Source organism: Odocoileus virginianus, chromosome 19 (genome assembly GCF_023699985.2).
Source record: "Odocoileus virginianus isolate 20LAN1187 ecotype Illinois chromosome 19, Ovbor_1.2, whole genome shotgun sequence".
NCBI classification, from domain to species: domain Eukaryota; kingdom Metazoa; phylum Chordata; class Mammalia; order Artiodactyla; family Cervidae; genus Odocoileus; species Odocoileus virginianus.
Window position 1 is genome coordinate 9,347,245 of NC_069692.1, and position 21,190 is coordinate 9,368,434.

General features: G+C 40.0%; 1 protein-coding gene across 4 annotated transcripts in view; it reads right to left on the bottom strand.

Annotated features, from left to right (window-relative positions):
* Nucleotides 1–21,190, bottom strand: part of UBE3D (ubiquitin protein ligase E3D) — a 164,553-nt gene that overhangs the window by 37,356 nt on the left and 106,007 nt on the right. For 2 of the 4 annotated variants that reach the window (XM_070449833.1, XM_070449832.1), the window contains one exon: nucleotides 1,476–19,270. The exons of the other annotated variants lie outside the window; for them this stretch is intronic. In XM_070449833.1, coding sequence (XP_070305934.1) covers nucleotides 19,163–19,270 — 108 coding nt within the window. In that variant the 3' untranslated portion in view covers nucleotides 1,476–19,162. Of the gene's footprint in view, nucleotides 1–1,475; nucleotides 19,271–21,190 lie in introns of those variants that run through there. 4 annotated transcript variants of the gene reach the window in all.

The following is a 21,190-nucleotide window of genomic DNA, read 5'->3' on the forward strand; positions in this document are numbered from 1 at the left end:
GGCCACCTGATATAAAGAGCTGATTCATTAGATAAGACCCTGATGCCGGGAAGGATTGAAAGCAGGACGCTAAGGGGATGACAGAGGATGAGATGGTTGTATGGCATCACTGACTTGATGGACATGAGTTTGAGCAAGCTCTGGGAGATGGTAAAAGACAGGGAAGATTGGAAGCTGCAGTCCATGGTTGCAAACAGTAGGACACTGAGCAACCAAACAACACTATAATAGTTGTACTGAACCACACTGTGCCTAGTTGCTTAGTCATGTCAGATTCTTTGTAACCCCTTAAATTAAGTTTTGTAATACTCTTTGTAGGTTAATTATCCCTTTCCTGCATACCTGGTAATTCAAAATAGGCAAAGCAATGAAAAGAGGGTAATTTCTTTCTTAAGTAGAAACATACATATGCAAAACAGCATATAAAGAAAAGCCAGAGGGGTAAAAAATACTTAAAAGTCTCAAAACAGCCATTGTTAAACACATTTCTTTCTTTATTCAAAAACATTTATTGAGTTTCTATTATAAAATGAGACACTGTACCTGACAAGGTGCATAGTAATAAAAGCAAAAAAGGTACAGACTCTTTCTTGCAGAGTTTACAACTACCAACTGATAAAACAACATACTTTGGTGGAAAAGTAAATTGATGCTAACTTTCTGGAGAGTAATTTGGCAAAATGTAGCAAAATAAAAAACATTAAAAATATTCATAACCCTTTGACTTCAAAAATGATTAGATATTCAGCTAAGGCTTATAGATAAGAAATATTCCTATGGTACAATTTTAATTCTTTTTTTTCAAAAAGCTGAATTTCTTTCTGAAAACTGCTGAGTAACTTTAGTTTGTTTAGTCTCTAGTAGCACAAATTCTAAAAACTGTATTTTGCTTCTCAATTCTATTATATAACCTGAAAAGTAACTAGGCAATTTGTAAACAATTAATTACTGGTTATAGAGTATGTTTAAAAAAATCCTTGCCCAAGGACTTCCTCAACAGTCCAGTGGTTAAGACTCTGCCTTCTAATGCAAAGAGCCTGGGTTTGATCCCTGGATGAGGGACTAAGGTCCCAAATACCACTGGATGTGGCCAAAATTAAAATAAGAAAAAGAGTACACACACACACACACACACACACACACACACACACACACATAACCAACAAGGACCAATTGTGAAAGAAAAAAAAATCCTTGTCCAGGATACTAGTTTTATTTTTAAAATCACTGAATCTTTGCATAAACTGGAAAAGTAAACCTAAGGCATACATAGTTTATTTTATTCTCCATTTTAAAAATGTCATCACTTGTTTCCTTTAAAAAATTTCCATCCAATCAAAAATACTTTGAAGCTCAACTGTCCAATTTAAGTTAGCATGTAGAAATTTTATAGTATTTAAATTAAACCTTAACCTTGTTCTTGACTGAGTCTAACTAAGAACTCCGTCAGAGTCCTTGTTGGCCTTCCGGTCATGTTTTTCCTAAGACATGGAATCTCATCTTTACTGGTCATTATTAAATGAGCCCATTGAGAGTGAGTCCCATTCAGCTGTGGTGTGGCTTGACATGGCCCTACAGACCTACACTGTCCACTGTTACTAACAGTAACTAGCTGGCAATCTGTATCCTGCCTTATATGACATTCAAATAGAGACATCCTTCAGACATGGTAATCCAGTTCAATGCTGGACTCAAGTAGTTTGGTATACCACCAGTGTGAACTGGTAAAGATTCCAGTCATACTTGTCCTCCTCACCCTTCAACAAAGATATGTCTATGGCACTTGCCAAGGCTGAAACATTTCTGATGAACTCTGGATTGAAGATGTGCATATGAGAGTATCATAGAATGACAGAGAATGTCAGCTAATATCCTTTGCTCAGCATCACTGTTATTGACTTACATCGTCTCCCCATTCTTGGCTCTAATGACATTTGGCTTGTTGGGCTATGCCTGGGGTTATGTTCACAAAGAGGGCCAGATCCATCTCAAAGAACCCACCTGCCAATGCAGGAGACATGAGGCATGGGTTAAATCCCTGGGTCGAGAAGATTCCCCGCAGAAGGGCATGGCAACCCACTCCGGTATTCTTGCTTGGAGAATCCCATGGACAGAGGAGCCTGGTGGGCTACAGTACACAGGGTCACAGAGAATTGAACACAGCTGAAGCAACTCAGCACAATGCAAGCTTGCGGCAGTTACAATGGCTAGAAGCACAGCACCTCCTTTCCATCTTAGACCTCAAGAAGACAATGTGGACATCCTGATGAGATTATCACTAGGGCTAAAGGACATCCCCTTCCCCAAAATACGAGTGGTGCTTTACTTGCATTGAGACTGCCCCTGCAGTGAGTTTATAAGAGGACCAGAGGTTCATTATATCCTTTGGTCATGCTTTAAAAAGACCCAATTCCTGAGTCTTCAGTCCAAGACTTCGGTGTGATCTGGACCTGAGCTTTACTCTCAGAACTTCAGAGATTCTTTTCAATTATTTCTGTAAATATGGTAAACTGGAGTCCCCATCAAACAGCAGGCCAAGTTCTGCCCAGAAGCAAACAGGACTCCTTTCTGCCAGGTCTCCTGATCCCTGTTTCTATTTATCTAGGCAAATCAGAGTCTTCTCTTTCTGCTTCAGCTTTTCATATTTATATAGATCAAGACATGCCCCTTCCACTGCCAAGCATCCCCATGACCCTCCTCTGTAGATGAGTTATCTTTGTCATGAAGCTGCCTGCACTCTGCTGGGAAAGCAAAGCTGATATTTTCTTTGCCTACATTCTGATTTTCCTGGTCATTTGTTCCATTTGCCTTTTTGCCTAGGATAACAGGATGGTAGGGAAGCCAGGACACAGGCCATAAAAGGTTTGTTTTGCCTGCCTTTGGAGATGGTTCAGAATGATCAAATTTCTCTTGATGTTCCAGAAATCGGTTTGTCACAATTATCTCTTGTCTATGTAAACTGTGGAGCATCTTCTGTTCCCTTGGCACAGACTCCTCAGACAAGGACCTTTGTCATGACTATGGTGAGGAGACCATAACCCCAAAGATCCCTTATGTCCAGGCCTAGAAAGGGACTCTGTTTGTCATCTTAAAAACTGAAAACAGACTCAGGCTTCATGCAAATACTCATACAAATGAACATTATGCAGTCACTAAATATTATGTTTGAAATCACATTAATGGCCAGAGAAACTATTCACAAAAATATAACATTAAAGGAAAAGAAGAAAAATCAATACTATTCATGATTGAATATCATATAGATATTGCAAATGTTTCAAAGTGACGGAAATCAGCAGCTAAGGTGAAAAGCCACAGACAGACTCTAGAGTGAGAACTGAGTTTGAATTTCACCTCTATCATTTACAAGCTTTATGAAACTGGGTGATTTTTAAAATCTTTCTGTGATTCTGTTTCCTCATGTGACAAAGGTAGACAATGACAGTACTTATATTAGCGACTCTTGAAAAGATTCAATGAGTTAATATGTATAAAGTGCTTACAGGAGGGACTACCATATTGTAAACACTCAATAAATATTAGCTACTGTTACTATTAAATGATACAAGAAACTTAATAGCACAAAAGAAGAAAGCAGGATTTAACATTATGAACAATACACTAGTTTTGTAAAACCAACTGCCTTCTCTCTTGAGCTCCGGCCACGCACTATGAGCTCTCCCCTGCATGCAGTAGAGAAAACTTGAGAAGGAAATACACTTAAATGCTAATACTGAAGGATATGATTCTGGAAGTTTTATTTTTCCTTTTTTAGGTATTTTTGTTTTAAAATATCTAACAGTTACTATATATTTCTTTTAAAATTAGAGAGAAATGCTTTTTTTTTTTTTAAAGGATTCTTGTTTCTTCCAGTTGAACCATGGCATTGCCTCAGTGCTCACGTTCTCTTTTTTTCTTTTTCTTCAAAGAGATCCAATTTAGGGATATGATTTTCAGGTTATTGGTAAGATAAGAGAATGATGACTAAAGAAAAACATATCAGAAATGTCAGAACAACGTCTAAAGGAGACTATATTAGAAAGGAAAAACTGGCAGGTTCCCACATCATGGGGAAGAAAAGTAATTTCCATTTTTCCATGTAGAGAAATGGGTCAGCTAGTGATGACACTCATGATAACAGTCAGCACAAGATTGGGGATAAGGAAAATGAGTTTCTCCCCCCAGATTTAATTTGCTTAGGTTTTGTGTTTATGGCCTACCAAAGTCAAGATTTGCTATGAACACAGGGACAGAAATTTGAATGATAAGGTTAAGTGACACAGATATGTCTGAAAACAAAGCCTCCTTTAAAAAATAAAATATATAATTTGAAGAAAGAATAATAAGTCAAAGTCACCTTTCTTTTAATCTGGATATATTTTCATCTTTATGAATCAATCTACTTTAACAAAAATGTCCCTGGAGTGCTGTCATATTTTCTGCCTGCCCAGCACCTTTTGAACATCCTTGAAATGTTTACGGAAGTTCTTTCTTTAATGGTCCTTCTTCCCTAGTTCCCCAGGTCAGAAGTCAGAGCACTTCTCCAGCCTTTTATGAAGCCTAAAGAAGGAAATCTCAGCTTGCTTTCGCTGTTCAGTAGCTACGTCGTGCCTGACTCTTTGTGACCCCAGGGACTGCGGCACGCCAGGCTTTCCTGTCCTCCACCATCTTCCTGAGTTTGCACAGACTCATGTCCATTCAGTCAGTGACGTCATCTAGCCATCTCATCCTCTGCTGCCCCTTCTCCTCTTGCTGTCAATCTTTCTCAGCATCTTTTCAAGTGAGTCGGCTCCTCCCATCAGATGTTCAAAGTACTTACCCAATCTCTTTCTCAGACTTTCCATTTAATTTCACTGTGACTTCTAAACATGAATGTAGAAATGGAGTGGAATCCATGTAAAAAGTGCAACATTTGGCCAGATGCTAAAATGGAGCCTGGGAGCCACACACAGGAACGACTTTCTTTTTTAAGTCAATAGCTATCAACCACGAAAACTAAAACAAGTCTACAAATCTCTCAGGGATGTCTGAAAACATTATTAATGCTGTTACATGTATCATAAAAAGCAGAGAAACAAATAATATGAATTTTTAAAAATACAGCTCAATGATATACTGATTTCTGTAATCAGCTCTATAATGCAAATTACCACTTCATCATAGTAAATATGCAAATATATTGGGAAGCTTAAAAAGATCTTTTAACACCTGTTTTAGGGACACCAACCACCTTATACAACTACCTCTGCACATTTAGAAAACAAGATTAATCTACCAAGTCTGCTTAAATTTTAAAACATGAACACATTCAGTGATAATTTTATTTTGCAGAGCAGAAAGAAGCACAAGGGAGCTTCTAAATGTTGGCTCTCATTATACTTCCAATTATTTCAATTATTTCAGATTATGCATAAGGCAATTTCCCCTCAGACAAATGCTGGATAAAGATATCCAAGGGAATCCAAATAGCAGCAGTCTTTGTACATATGGTAAATTATGTTCTTGGGGTGGGGGAAGCTGTATGTTAGGTTATATGGTATGAATTTGATTTTCTTGTGGAAACACTATTATAACAAAGGCTTGAGTAACTAAATCTATTCCAACTTTAAATATATGACTACAAACATCTTATTTAATCAACTCTTCTGCATTATTTCAAACACGATTCCAAAAAACCAATATGGCAATCAAAACAATAAAACTATGCCGAGTAGGATTCTTGCTTGGGTTTGTGATAAAAATCAGAGCTCAAAGAAATAAATCTCTCTTTGCATAAAGGTAAGATATTCATTTAGCCCACAAGCCAATGAATCCTTTCTTAAGGACATTCTTGGTTCTTAGGCATGGCTGTTTAATAGTCATATATGTCCTGCATAACCCTGGGCCTTGATCCCATCCAATGGAATAAATTCTGACCAGCCAGAACTGTCTGCTGCATCATGGAGTTAAGACTTTTTGGAGGAAAGGGTCACCTTTATGCTTTCTGAGAAAATACCTCTTTTTGCTAAACTTCTTTTATAATTAAAGGACTATAAAAGGGCTTTCTGTAACTATAAAAAACAGATTTCTGATTTTCTTAAGATTCCAGTTCCTTAACACCACCATCTACACTATGAACCTTATTGTTAATGAATAGATATCTTTAAGATGAAGATAACCAACATTTACTCTTTAGCATTTTCTCTCCATTCTCCAATCCCTCAAGCTGTGAATTTATACCATCAACAAACTTCAAACCTTTGAAATAAATGGGGGCCACACCAAAAAAACAATTAGTTATTGTGTATATATTAAAACTTTCCATCTTAACCTCAAGTCTTATATATATTATCTTACATATCATAGTAATAAAGTAACCTACTATCAGTGTGATTTATTTTTTATTTTTAATATAAGTATAGTGAATTTACAGTGTTATGGTAATTTCTGGTTCATAGCAAGTGATTCAGTTTTACATATATATATGTGATTGTGTGTATATATATCCTCTTTCATATTTTCTTCCATTATAGTTTATTAAAAGATATTCAATATAGTTCCCTGTCTGACTTACTTCACTTAGTGAAGTCATCTTCTATGATAATTTTTAGGTCCATCCATGTTGCTGCTTCCCTCGTGGCTCAGACGGTACAGCATCTGCTACAACGCAGGAGACCCAGGTTCAATACCTGGGTCGGGGAGATCTCCTGGAGAAGGAAATGGCAACCCACTCCAATATTCTTGCCTGGAAAATCCCATGGACGGAGGAGGCTGGTAGGCTAGTCCACGGGGTCACAAAAAGTCGGACACAACTGAGCGACTTCACTTTCATTTAATGTTGCTGCAAATGGCATTATCTCACTCTTTTTATGATTTAGTAATAGGTGCATCGTACATAGGTACCACATTTTCTTTGTCCATTCATTTGCTGATGGACATTTAGGTTGCTCCCATGTCTTGGCTATTGTAAATAGTGTAAATTGTGCTGCTATGAACACTGAGTTGCATGTATCTTTTCGAATTAGCTTTTTCTCCAGATATAAGCCCAGGAGTAGGATTGCAGGATCATACAGTAGCTCTATTTTAAATTTTTTTTTAAGGAATCTCCAAACTGTTTTCCATAGTGACTACACCAGTTTACATTTCTACCAATAGTGTAGTTTCCCTTTTCTCCACTCTCTCTCCAGCATTTGTTAACTGCAGACTTTTTGATGATGCCAGTTCTGATCAGTGTGAGGTGATAACTCATTGTTGTCTTGATCTGCATTTCCCTAATCAGTAGAGACATGACTGAGCGACTGAACTGAACTGAATAAGTAGAGATGTCAACCATCTTCTCATGTGCTTATTGGCTATCTGTATGTCTTCTTTGGGGAAATGTCTATTTAGATCTGCTCATTTTCCTGATTGGGTTGCTTTGTTGTTGCTGTTGTTATGAGTTGTATGAGCTGCTCATTTATTTTAGAAACTAAGCCCATGTCAGTATGTGAGGACTTCCTGAATTGCATCCCTGCAACTTCCTGGCCTGAACCCTCAGATGGAGTCTGGCTGCCCTCTAACACCTCTCTTCCTGAGGTGGTACTAAGACATTCCCTTTCTTAGGGCTCAAAAGATAAGCCCTGGTCTAGCCTCCCACTTTGCATAGAATATCTTTATTTTTAGAATATCTTTATTTTCATTTTTTGGTATGATACCCATTATTTTAAACTTTTTTATCTTCAAATAATTTTAGAGTTAGAGAAAAGATGCTAATATTAGGGGGATGCTAGTTAGGGGCATATGGGATCACTTTATGGCATTCAACTTTGGAACATATCATCAAGGAAAGTTGAGACTGAAAGAACTGTATGCCAACAAACCCAGTTAAAATAATTACCTTCCTTTAGCTTTTCCACATATTCAGTAGTTAGTTACTTTTCCACAAATGCTTCTCTCTGTTCAACCTACTATCAGAGCATGTGAGTTTGCCATTTCTTTGATCTTCATTCCTTATAGGGCTCTTATGCCATGTAAAATGTATATAAATTTGTATACTTTTCTCCTAATAATCTGTCTTTGTTGTCGTTGTTCAGTCGCTCAGTCCTGTCTGACTCTTTGCAACCCCATGGACTGCAACATGCCAGGCTTCCCTATCCTTCACCATCTCCCGGACCTTGCTCAAATTCATGTCCATTGAGTCAGTGATGCCATCTAACCATCTCATCTTCTGTTATCCCCTTCTCTTCCTGCCTTGTATCTTTCCCAGCATCAGGGTCTTTTCTAATGAGTCGGCTCTTCACATCAAGTGGCCAAAGTATTGGAGCTTCAGCTTCAGCATCAGTCCTTCTAATGAATATTCAGGACTGATTTCCTTTAGGATCGAAAGGTTTGATCTCCTTGTAGTCCAAGGGACTCTCAAGAGTCTTCTCCAACACCACAGTTTAAAAGCATCAATTCTTCAGTGCTCAGCCTTCTTTATGGTCCAACTCTCACATCCAAATATGACTACTGGAAAAACCATAGCTTTGACTAGACAGACTTTTGTTGGCAAAGTCAGGTCTCTGCTTTTTAATATGCTGTCTAGGGTTGTCATAGTTTTTCTTTCAAGGAGTAAGTGTTTTTTAACTTCATGGCTGCAGTTACCATCCACATTTAATTCTCAAAGACAGCCAGAAAAACCTAAGAGGGTAGAGGTAAAAATCTACCTCCTCTTCAGATACTTTTTAACTTCCTTAACGTCATTTTTCCTTTCCTTAGTTATTTTTCTATCTTTCTTCAAACCTCTTATTAAATTTTCATTAGAGTACTTTCACTTGGGCACTTTTTAATTAATTTTTCATTTCTGAAGTAATATTGTCTTTTTCTTTCTTTTTTTTATAATCTTTTTCTTTCATTTGTTTTCTGAGTTCAATGAACTCCTTCTTTATTTATCCAGGGTTTTGCCCATTTTGCATTTCTGATTTAGAGTGGCTTTTCATATCCTCAAATGCTTGTTTGAGAATTCTGAATTCTGTTTGGAGTATGGACTTACACTTTTGTTTTGCTTTATGAGGATAATTTTCCTGAGATGATATTAGGATTTTTTTGTTGTCTGATTTTATAAAATTCCTTCTACTGACTTTCCTTTTGTTCATTTTTGAAGATAACTGAAAAGTTTTATAAAGTTCCCATCTGAAAAGTTGCCCTTTCCTGTCAGTCCAGGAAAGGCCCAGAGCTTTAGTGGGATTTTCTGTCAGCGTTTCAGTAGTAGGAAAGAGGTGTGATTCCCTTTTGTCTTACAGAACCCTAAATCTCCTTTATCTCCTTCATACCTAATACTCACCTTCTACTCTAATTTCGAAAAAGTACTTCTTTTGTTTTCGCTTTTTCTCCTCCAGAAGCTATACTTTTAGAACACTGCTCCATTAAGTGATGTCTCTTTTAAATCATGCCTGCCCCTTTATATTGTGTCTGCCTCTAAATGGTGCACCTGTCCTGTATTGCATCTGGCCCTTTAAATCCCTTCACTAAATTTCATGCTCTGATCTGCTTGTACATTTTTCTAGCATTTTAAAATTTAGGCTGCATTTAATCTTTATAGTGGCCACTCTAAAAAGTTCTTAGGTACCTTTGCTAGCCTTTCCCATCTCCTCTGCAGTGTTTTTAAGTCTGCTTTGGCTCACCAAAAGCTTTGTGGCAGAGTGGAGATGGGGCAGAAGTATAAGAAACTAAGTACTGGAACCTGTTGATTTTTTTTCCCCCCTATTTACTCACAGTCACTTTGCAGTTCTGGCATTCTCTGTCTCCAGAATAATGCTAATGCTAAACACGTGGTTCTGTGTAGAATTTTCATGGTTGGAAGTTGCTTCCTATTGTTTTCACTTTGGGAGACTGATTACTACATGGCTGTCACTGTTTTCTATGACATGGAAATGTGCAGGGAGCATTTTTAGACTCCAGATGATCAGAGAATGGAGAAAGAGAGGGAGACAAGATTAAAAAAAAAAAAAAGGCCAGTTAAAGGAGAAAAGCGGGACTCTAGCTTCCTGTTGCCAAGACTACGGCAGCAGGAGAGAAGGGAACCTTTAAGTTTTGTCCCCAGGGTCAAACTCAGGCTGGGACTTCTCTGGCAGGTTCTCACTACCTGACAGTGCACAATTTTGAGGGTTTTTTTTTTTTTTTTTTGGTGGGGGAGGGAAAGACACAAACAAAATAATTTACAAAACTGATAAAAAGCATCATCTTCACAGTGAGGCTCTCCAAGCCTTCCACATGATGAGATGAAACTAATCATCAACTGAAAGATGAAATTTAAAAACTCTTAAGTACCAAAGCAAGATTAGTTTAAACAAATTTTTTAAAGCACCTAAATATGACTGCAAACTGTGTTTCGGATACTATCACTGGGTTATAAAAGAAATAATGAAGTTGAGAAAAAAATGGAAAATCCAGTGAATGGTTGAGCTAGTTCTACTGTAATTAAACACAATTTCCTTTCCATTTCACCCAAGCCTAAAAGTAAAAACAAAGCCACAATCCATTTGCTTCTAGAAACCACTGTGTAATTTGTGACCTGAACTGCTGACAACATTTAGTAGAAAACTAAAAAAGTGGAGATATCTAATTCTATTATGACCTAAGGTACTTCATTTCCTCACCATGCTGCTCACCCACGAAAAGGGAAATTGGACTCCAGAAATAGAGTAGTCGTAAAATGTGATACCAATTACATTAATTATAAAATGGCCACACCTTGCCTGTATTATTTACAAAGAGCTTTCACACAGGAAGTGTAACTGTTATTCTCCTGCCACAGATGTAAAACACCAAGGTTAAATCACAGAGAGCCAAAGATGACATTGAAAGTCCTTGTCTTGAATTCTTCAAATATGTGGCAGTGATGGATAAAATATAAGAGAAAGTTCCAAATCACAGCTACACTCAGTAAGCTGAGCATCTTCTTGGACCAGAAGCACAAAGTGGGGAGTCAGGGCCAAAGCGAGGGGCCTTACGAGCCAGAAGTCAAGGTCAGGCTCCAGGGTGGAATAATGTTCATGGAAAGAGACCCAAGAAAGCCGCTGTCACCTGCTGGTGGTCACGACTCACACGGACTCTGCCTATGCAGCAACGGCAAGAGGCCAGGCTGCCTGCTGGGTCAGCGGGTGAATGTGCACCCAGGATCAGCAGAGAGCTCTACCATTCTGGACTCGGTGCTGGATGAGGTGGGCCGAAGTCGTGAGTTACACTGCATGGGGTCACAAGAGTTGGATACAACTCAGCAACTAAACAACAACAAGGATATAAGGTACAGCATGGTTACTATAGCTAACAATACTGTATTATACATTTGAGACTTGCTTAGAGAGTGGACCTTAAGACCTTTCTTTGTCTCAAGAAAAAAAAAAAATTGTTAACCATGTATGGTGATGGATGTTAACTAGACTTACTGTGGTGGTTAACTAGACCCTGGAAATGAAAAAAATATCAACAGAACTAATACTCTAGTTGGGAGGGACACCAAAATGAGTAAATTGGACAATCTAGTAGCAAGGAATTTATCCTGAATGCACACACACGAAAGAACATTTAAGAGATAAGCAGAATAGACTCAAAGACTCTAACATATGTCTAATAAGATGTCAATAGAAGGAAACAGGCTGTGGGAGATCACAGAGATTTTATATAATGGCTAGCGATTTTCCAGAACTAAAGACAGGGGTCCTCACTTGAGGTAGTCTCAGAATACTGAGTAGAATACATTCTTAAAAATGCACACCAAGACACCACTTTAAAGCTACAGTACATCAAGCATAAAGATAGAATCTTACAGACCAGTAAGAGAAAAGAGATGGACCCCATCCGCAGAGCAACAGACAATGTTACAACGGCTGTCTTATCAACAGAAAGAGATGGCAGAAGGCAATAAGCGATAGACCTTCAAACTGAAAAGGTATACAGGATTCTGTACCATCATTCAAGAACAGAATGAAAACATTTCAGAGAGAAGGTCTGTGAAAGGAATACCAAAGGATATAGAATGTCAGGGAAAGAAAAAACAAAAAGTATGTCACTAATGTGTATATATGCAATGAATATTAAAATAAATTGATAACTAACTTGTTTTTAAGTGAAACAGGAGATAATAACAATGGGACAGATGTGGCGTAAGGGGAAGAAATGTGCTTAACAGGTAGTTAGAATGATAAGGTGCTTGCCTGTTTGGAAAAGGTAAAGATACTGAAGAGTTTTGCTTTTACTCTACAATACTTCACATGTTTAAAAATTCTACAAGAGGAAACCTGCAAACTATTGCTTCCAGGCCAGCAAAGGAAGTTGTTTAGAAAGGGATGAGAAAATTCTCAAGACAACAAAGAACAAGAAACAAAAACAAGAAGAAACAATCGAGCATGACAACCAAAAAACACACACTCCACACCTCCTCCACAAAGATGGTAGATGTGCATCCAACTGTATTATTAATCACAGTCATGCAAGTTGGCTTAACTACTCTATTTAAAACAAAACACTGAGAACCATGTCTTCTGTTTGCAGTGCTCTGATTTCTGCTAAAATTATCAGCATATTTGGGGGACTTTGAAGTGTTGAAAAGCAACTGATGGTCCACATGGACAATCTCTGAAATGTTTATGACAACCAGTTTGCAAATGGTTGTCAAACTGAAGGTAAATGAGAAGGAGACAATAAGACCAATAGGGGCAGTGTCAGAAATATTGGGACTATAGACAAATGTAGTTCCTTGTAAAGTACTTCATTCAGCTCTAAAGAGACAAGAAAAGGCACCAGCATTTAAACATTACTTGGCTAATTCTTTAATTTAGTTTGTGTTCTCTTATTACAGCTTCTGACAACACACCAGCCATCCTCTTGTATGTTACACATTAATCAAACTGCCTTAAATTATCATAGACTAACTGCTGACGCTCACTGCGCAAAGCCCAGGTGGATGCTACAGAAAGATCTCTCTGCTGTCCCAGCGTCATTACTGCGCTGGGACTGTCATTCTCAACTTGTCACTAGAAGGAAGCAATGCTGATCTCTAAGAGGGGTGCCAGTCTCGGGCTGCATGCTAGCCTGTGTTCTTTAGAGCAACTTCATCCACAAGCTCTCACACCTCTGTGAATCCTTCAGCTCCTGACACTTAGTGGATTTTTGAGCTGATGGGATGAGAAACCTAGGGTCTCAGAAGGAAGTGACTTGTTGCCCACTGCACCGGTTGCAGGTACAGCACACAAGAACAGAACCTAGACCCATCTTCCACCTCTGAATCAGAAATCATCCCCATTACATCATAGGTCAGGTCATCAACAGCGAGGATCTGAAGAATCCTAAAGTCACTTCATTGCTTTTCCTCACAATTCCCCTGGCCTGGTCCCCTATGCCTCCTCTTGTTCTAAATTTTCTCTCTGCTGAGCAACCAGTGGTTACTAGGTAGGTTTGCAAGCCTCAATGGAGGCACAGAAGACTTTCCCTTCCGACTCATGGTTTCCTTAAAGGCTGGTATCCCTCCCAGACTACTGTTTCCTCCTAAAGCCTGAAAAGCAACATAGTGGCTTCCTCCACGGAAGAAATGAGTGCATTCATTTCACTCTTGATATCACTCTGCTTCTAAAAGCTGACATATACCTTCAGCTTCCTCTTCAAGGATGTAAGACCAGGAAGTCATCTGATTAAACACAGCCATGCTTGGCAGCAAAGAACCAAGACCCTTTGTTTATAGCTCTGGGCAAGGGGAGAAGCTCACATTTTAGAAAACTTTCTTGGAGTAACCATACTTATAAGTAAAATAATGCAAAGGCAAAACCACTGGAAGATTCCTAAGCCACAAACATTTCAATGTGGACCAGGGTCCAGAGTCAGAAACAGAAGTTGAAACCAAGAGGAGGAGTAGCCTGAGGGAGGGTGAAGAGGAAAGAAGCAGAGAGCAAAGGCTGTGCAGAGAACATCCCAGGTCTCTCTCCTTCTCTTCTCTGACGCTCGGTCTACTGGAGGGTGTTTTGCATTTGCCCACCTTCAGATGAAGGAGTAAGCCAGGGTGTCTCAGGCAGGAAGAGCTGGGGGCCAGACAGCACCCTAACCCCATTGTTTACGATCTTTCTTTGTGGCTGGTAGGAAGGTCCTGTGACAAGAGACCCCATTATCTTGGAGAGGAGGAAAACAACAACAACAACTACATTATGTGGCTTTCTCTGTGCTTTCCTTCAGTTAAACATTTCCCTATGTTCAAAAGAAGTAAGAACCTAGTCCCTTTAGGGAATAATGTTATATTGTTCAGTCTGGGTGAATAAATTAGGAACAGCAGGGAGAGACAAAATGACTCTATGTGCATCTACTTTCTATTTCTTTTTTCTTTTGCATTATTTTTTTCCATTTATTTTTATTATGCAAAACAGAAAAAGAGACACAGATGTGCATCTACTTTCAAAGGAACTTAGTCTTTTAACTCAGCACCCTCACTGCACACAGAAACCAGAACCCAGAAATCAGGTTACCTGGCTAGGTCAGGGTCACAAAACCCAGGTGGTGGCAGATCTAAGAATAGACCCTGAGTGCCCAACATCCGGGTTTGAGGAAGTCAGCCTTGCCATGAGCAGGAGAGGCTACCAGGGTTGCATGGCCTGGAGGGAGGGAAGACTCTAGGTTCACAAACTGCAGAGGAGAAGGACAACTCACAGAGATAACTGACACCTGGATTCTACAAAGCATCTCGGTGAGGAAGGGAATGATCATGGCAGAAGAGAAAGATAGAAAAAGGAAAAATACTAATTGTATGACAACGATTCAGTTTACTTCATTCGTGAGGGGCTGTGTTATGTGCAGATTAACAAGAAACAGTGAAGAAAAGCATAAAATAAGCTATTTGAGCTAGGCGTTCATCATAAAGAAAGGTTTTCTTCCTGTATATTTCTCACTTCAGTGGGAATATATTGTATTACACTTAAGTGTTTCTCACTTTGGTTCTTGAAAGCCTTTTTCAGAGACACTTTGGATATTTCTTACAATGCAGACACTGGGCTCTCCTTCGAATTACTGAACCAGAATCTCTGAGGCTCTCACTCAGAAATCTGAATTGTGAACAAGCTTCCTATAAACACTGACATTTTAGAACCAGTTCAGTTCAGTTCAGTTCAGTCAATCAGTCATGTCTGATTCTTTGCGACCCCATGGATTGAAGCACGCCAGGCTTCCTTGTCCATCACCAACTTGCGAAGTATAATCAAATACATGGCCATCAGTCGGTAATGCCATCCAACCATCTCATCCTCTGTCATTCCCTTCCCCTCCCACCTTCAATTTTTTCCAGCATCAGGGTCTTCTCAAATGAGTCAGTTCTTCATAACAGGTGGCCCAAGTATTGCAGCTTCAGCATCAGTCCTTCCAGTGAAAATATTTAGGACTGATCTCCTTTAGTATGGACTGGTTGGATCTCCTTGCAGTCCAAGGGACTCTCAAGAGTCTTCTCCAACACCACAGTTCAAAAGCATCAGTTCTTTGGCACTCAGCTTTCTTCATAGTCCAACTCTCACATCCATACATGACTAATGGAAAACCCATGGCTTTGACTAGATGGACCTTTGTTGGCAAAGTAATGTCTCTGCCTTTTAATATGCTGTCTAGGTTGATCACAGCTTTTCTTTCAAGGAGCAAGCGTCTTTTAATTTCATGGCGGCAATCACCATCTGCTGTGATTTTGGAGCCCCCCAAAATAGTCTGTCACTGTTTCCATTGTTTCCCCATCTATTTGCCATGAGGTGATGGGACCAGATGCCATGATCTTAGTTTTCTGAATGTTGAGTTTTAAGCCAACTTTTTCACTTTCCTCTTTCACTTTCATCAAGAGGCTCTTTAGTTCTTCTATGCTTTCTGCCATAAAGTGTGTTGTTACCTGCATATCTGAGGTTATTGATATTTCTCCTGGCAATCTTGATTTCAGCTTGTGCTTCATTCAGTCCAGCATTTCTCATGATATACTCTGCATATAAATTAAATAAGCATGGAGACAATATGCAGCCTAGACATACTCCTTTTCCTATTTGGAATCAGTTTGTTGTTCCATGTCCAGTTCTAACTGTTGCTTCTTGACCTGCATGCAGATTTCTCAGGAGACAGGTCAGGTGGTCTTGTATTCACATCTCTTGAAAAATTTTCCACAGTTTGTTGTGATCCACACAGTCAAAGGCTTTGGTGTAGTCAATAAGGCAGAAGTAGATGTTTTTCTCGAACTCTCTTGATTTTTTGATGATCCAATGGATGTTGGCAATTTGATCTCTGGTTCCTTTACCTTTTCTAAATCCAGCTTGAACATCTGAAAGCTCACAGTTCACGTACTATTGAAGCCTGGCTTGGAAAATTTTTAGCATTATTTTGCTGGCATGTGAAATGAGTGCAATTGTGTGGCAGTTTGAGCATTCTTTGGCACTGGCTTTCTTTGGGATTGGAATGAAAACTCACCTTTTCTAGTCCTGTGGCCACTGATGAGTTTTCCAAATCTGCTGGCATATTGAGTGCAGCATTTTCCCAGCATCACCTTTTAGGATTTGAAATACCTAAACTGGAATTTCATCACCTCCACCAGCTTTGTTCGTAGTGATGCTCCCTAAGGTCCACTTGACTTAGCATTCCAGAATGTCTGACTCTAGGTGAGTGATCACACCATCGTGAAGATCTTTTTTGAATAGTTTTTCTGTGTATTCTTGCCACCTCTTCTTAATATCTTCTGCTTCTGTTAGGTCCAGACCATTTTTGTCCTTTATTGTGCCCATCTTTGCATGAAATGTTCTCTTGATATCTCTAATTTTCTTGAAGAAATCTCTAGTCTTTCCCATTCTATTGTTTTCCTCTATTTCTTTGCAATGATCTCTGAGGAAGGCTTTCTTATCTCTCCTTGCTATTTTTTGGAACTCTGCATTCAAATGGGTATATCTTTCCTTTTCTTCTTTGCCTTTAGCGTCTCTTCTTTTCTCAGCTATTTGTAAGGCCTCCTCAGACAATTATTTTGCCTTTTTGCATTTCTTTTTCTGGGGATGGTCTTGATCACCGCCTCCTGTACAATGTCATGAACCTCCGTCCATAGTTCATCAGGCACTCTATCAGATGTAGTCCCTTAAAAATATTTGTCACTTCCACTGTATAATCGAAGGGATTTGATTTAGGTCATACCAGAATGGTCTAGTGATTTTTCCTACTTTCTTCAATTTAAGTCTGAATTTGGCAATAAGGAGTTCATGATCTGAGCCACAGTCAGTTCCTGGTCTTGTTTTTTGCTGACTGTATAGGGCTTCTCCATCTTTGGCTGCAAAGAATATAATCAATGTGATTTCGGTACTGACCATCTGCTGATGTTCATTGTGTAGAGTGTTCTCTTGTGTTGTTGGAAGTGGGTGTTGGCTATGACCAGTGCATTCTCTTGGCAAAACTGTTAGCCTTTGCCCTGCTTCATTCTGTACTCCAAGGCCAAACTTGCCTGTTACTCCAGGTGTTTCTTGACTTCCTACTTTTGCATTCCAGTCCCCTATAATGAAAAGGACATCTTTTTTGGGAGTTGGTTCTAGAAGGTCATGTAGGGTTTCATAGAAGCATCTGACTTCAGCTTGAACCAGCTTCTTTAGAACCAAAACCATTTACAATCCCTTCATCAGAGAATTAGTTGAACTTCATCTGCCCTCCAGGTCTTCCCATGCCTACTTCAGAGAGACTCAGCCCAAGACAGTGAGTGCCCTCCGATCACAGAGGCTCCCAGGCCCTGCCAGGTCTTATCCCCCTGCCAGGCCCAGAAGGACTGACCTGGTTTAATTTGAAGATTCTACATTTTTAGGCTAAAACTGCAAATAAATATTGCTTTGCTAATGAAAAACATTATCAAATTTTTCTGTCATCAGGATGTATTTTTCCCTTCAAAGTCAGGGGAGAAAAAGTTATTAAAAACAAGCAAACAAGAGACAGAGTGACTGACCTTCTGGGCTACACTTCTCTCAATAAGGCCCAAGTCAGGGTACCCCGCCCCACCAGGTTCCCCAACCAAGTGGCACTTATTGGAGTAACAGCCATGAGGTGAGACTACGGGAGGCCTGGACACTGTCCCCCTTCGCCTACAAGCCCAGCTCTTCAGAAGGGACAGAATTTCTGAGGAGCAGGGTGCGTGGCAGGAAATACCAGTGCAGGCAGCATCCGCGTGAAAGTGGCAGCTGGCAGACCTGTGGGCTGGCTGACCCTCTGGGAAGCCTCCAGGCTCCTGCCCAGTCCCTCCAGGTTTTCAACAGAATGTGGCTGAACAGCCAGTTCAGAGGAGACAGAGGAAGCAGCAATGTGTCAGTCTGTGGGTTCCTGTTTAATTCCCCAAACCACAGCATGCCCTCAGGGGCAGAGAGAAAGGATAAGGCAACAGCCTTTCCGCATCCAAATTGCTGAGGCACTTCTCAGAAGACTGTTTTAAGGAACCAGACTGAAAATAGCCAGAGCGGTAATCACTACCTTTGAGCCTGGATTCCCTAAATATAACGAGTGGCACTCAACTCGGGATTATCTCTGCCCACTGAGGAGAAAAATGTCAGCAGGAAAGAAAGGCGGTTGTCACACCTCGGGACCTGAGGGTGCCAAGCTGCACCCTCTTGAATCTCTGGGAGGTACACGTAGATCCCCAGAGGAACTTTCATCCAGCAGGTGGCTGCGGTCTTGATGAGGGTCTGCCTGCCTCCTGACTCCATCTGCAGCAACCTTTGGATATCTGGAGTGGCTCCCAGCCTCCTTCCCCTCCATTCCTACCTAATGACAGGACCCTTGTTTATAAAGCCCCCGAGAGTCCTTGACAGTCTCCAGGAAGGCTGTCTTCATGCCAGTAATGACACCGAGGAAAAAGCAGAATACTGCCAGTAACAGCATCTCCAGTGAGGCCAACTTTATGCTAAAATGTATTTTCTCTGTGTATATAAAGATATATATATATAGAGAGAGAGACATTAACAAGAATTACCTGGTCAGTACTGGTGATTCTCATTGATTTTAATTTTAATTCCCTTTACATTTTTTGGCATTTTCCAATTTCTTTTTTAATTATCAAGGTGATTATCTTTTTACAATCATTTAATAAAACATTACCGTAAAAGACATTAACAGCTATAATTTACCTAGATGTGAACATGGCATATGACAGAGAAGGCCATTTATGTTGTGCAGTGTCTAAGGCAGACAAGAAGAAAGTGGTATAGAGTCAGAAACTTCTCTTTCTCTTCTCGGTAGCCCCTTTGTTGCAGCTCATTTGTAAAGTTCTCAGGCTTCTGCCTGCCCATTTCTTGGAGCCCTTGGAGACTGCATATATCTAAAAAAAAGTTCCTAAGTTTAAGCCACAGCTTCAAACTTCCATACTAAACCAAATTTTTATGTGTTATTTTGTTTTCGTCCTCTGTTCTGATACAAATATTAAAACAGGTACTTTTTGAGAAAGTAGCTGGATGGTAATATAAAATTATTAATTTCTGAACAGTTGAGAAGTTGAAGAAAGTTGACCCTTGAACAATGTGGGGGTTAATCTGTGTATATCTTACAGCTGGCCCTCTGTATCTGCAGTTCCTCTCCATCAGCGCATTTGACCAACCTCAGATTGCATAATGCTGTGGTATTTACCATTGAAATATACTGTGTATAAGAGAAATTGTGCGGATCAATCCCACATTTTTCTTTTTTTTTTTCCCAATCCCACATTTTTCAAGGGTCAACTGTATATGGTTTTTATATCATGGAAATGGTGACATTTAAGTATCATTGGGTTTCTTAAAGTTAAAACCAAACTACATACAAGTAATATAATGAACTGAGAATTTCCTGCTCTAGAATAGTATATGAGACCCTTAGTTAAGGTGCTTCATTAGCTTCACCTTCCCCCACTGAAGAGTGTATGGTTTCAAACCCATCAAGAGCTGAGGAAACACCCTTGAACAAGCCTATCGGGGGGTAACAGACACACTCTACTAAAAGCTCTTTTGTTTCTTCTCTTCTACATAATTTCATCGCCTTATACAACCACATAGTATATACATAAAACTATAGTTTGATGAAGTTCAACATATTTGCCAGGATCCATACAGCTCAGAATACTCCCATAGCTGAAGGCTGTGGTTCTCTAAAGGATGATATTAATAAAAGATACTGTTGTTGCCATATGGTAAAAATAAGATGTAGGAGACCCAAGACCATTAAAGGAGACCATTTGCTACTTCCTCTGATGTAACTGCCATGGGATGGAATACATAACAGCTTCAGAACCAGAAGACCTAGGTGTGAAACACAGTCCTGCATTTACATGCTGTCGTAATCTTTCCTATACTGCTTACCTTCTGCCTCCTTGAAATGGGAGTTATTGTGAGGATTTTTAAAAGGATAATGTCTGTGAAAATACTTGAAATTATTGTAGAATACAGCAATTTATCTGAGGAAGAAAAAGAAGCCTCAATTCTGGAGAGCTAAACCCTTGAAAACCTCATTCACACATATTAGATGACCTGGGGCAGTGGGTGGAGCTGGTATTAGAAGTCAGGCGCGAGAATGAAGAGAAGGAGTTTCTTCAACTTGGCACTCAGGGCCACGGAACATTCCTACGATCTCAGCTGAGTATCAGCTTTCAAGGCAGACTGCCCTTGGGAATTGTCAGCGAGAGTCCCGCCATCAGTCAGGAGAGAGAAAGTCTGGCCAAAGGTGTGTGCTCAGTCTCTATCATGCCTGACTCTTTGGGACCCCATGAACTGCAGCCTGCCAGGCTCCTCTGTTCATGGGACTCTTCAGGCAAGAATACTGGAGTGGGTTGCCATTTCCTCCTCCAAGGGATCTTCCTGACCCAAGGATTGAACCCATATCTCCTGCATTGGCAGGCAGGTTCTTTTACCACCGAATTACTCGGGAAGCTTCAGCCAGAGGGCTCCCTCTATCATGGGAAGTCTTTGCCACATGACTGTCAATACCCAGCAGTGCTGAACAGAGTGGGCGGCAGGGGCAGACCCAGAAAGCAATGCTCAGCCAGGGGCCTGCTGGGGCTCTGGACCAGTCCAGTGTGCCCCATCGGGTGCTGACGGAACATCTTCTTTCTGCTGTACTTTCTGAGCAAGGTGGCCCTGCCCAGGAGGAGAGCCACCTAGTCACTAAAGGGAGACACTCGGCTTATGACAATCCATTGCTAAATCTGCAGCACTACTTCTTTCAGAGATAAACAAGGCTATGAAGCGCATGTGGGTGCTGTGTGGGTCAT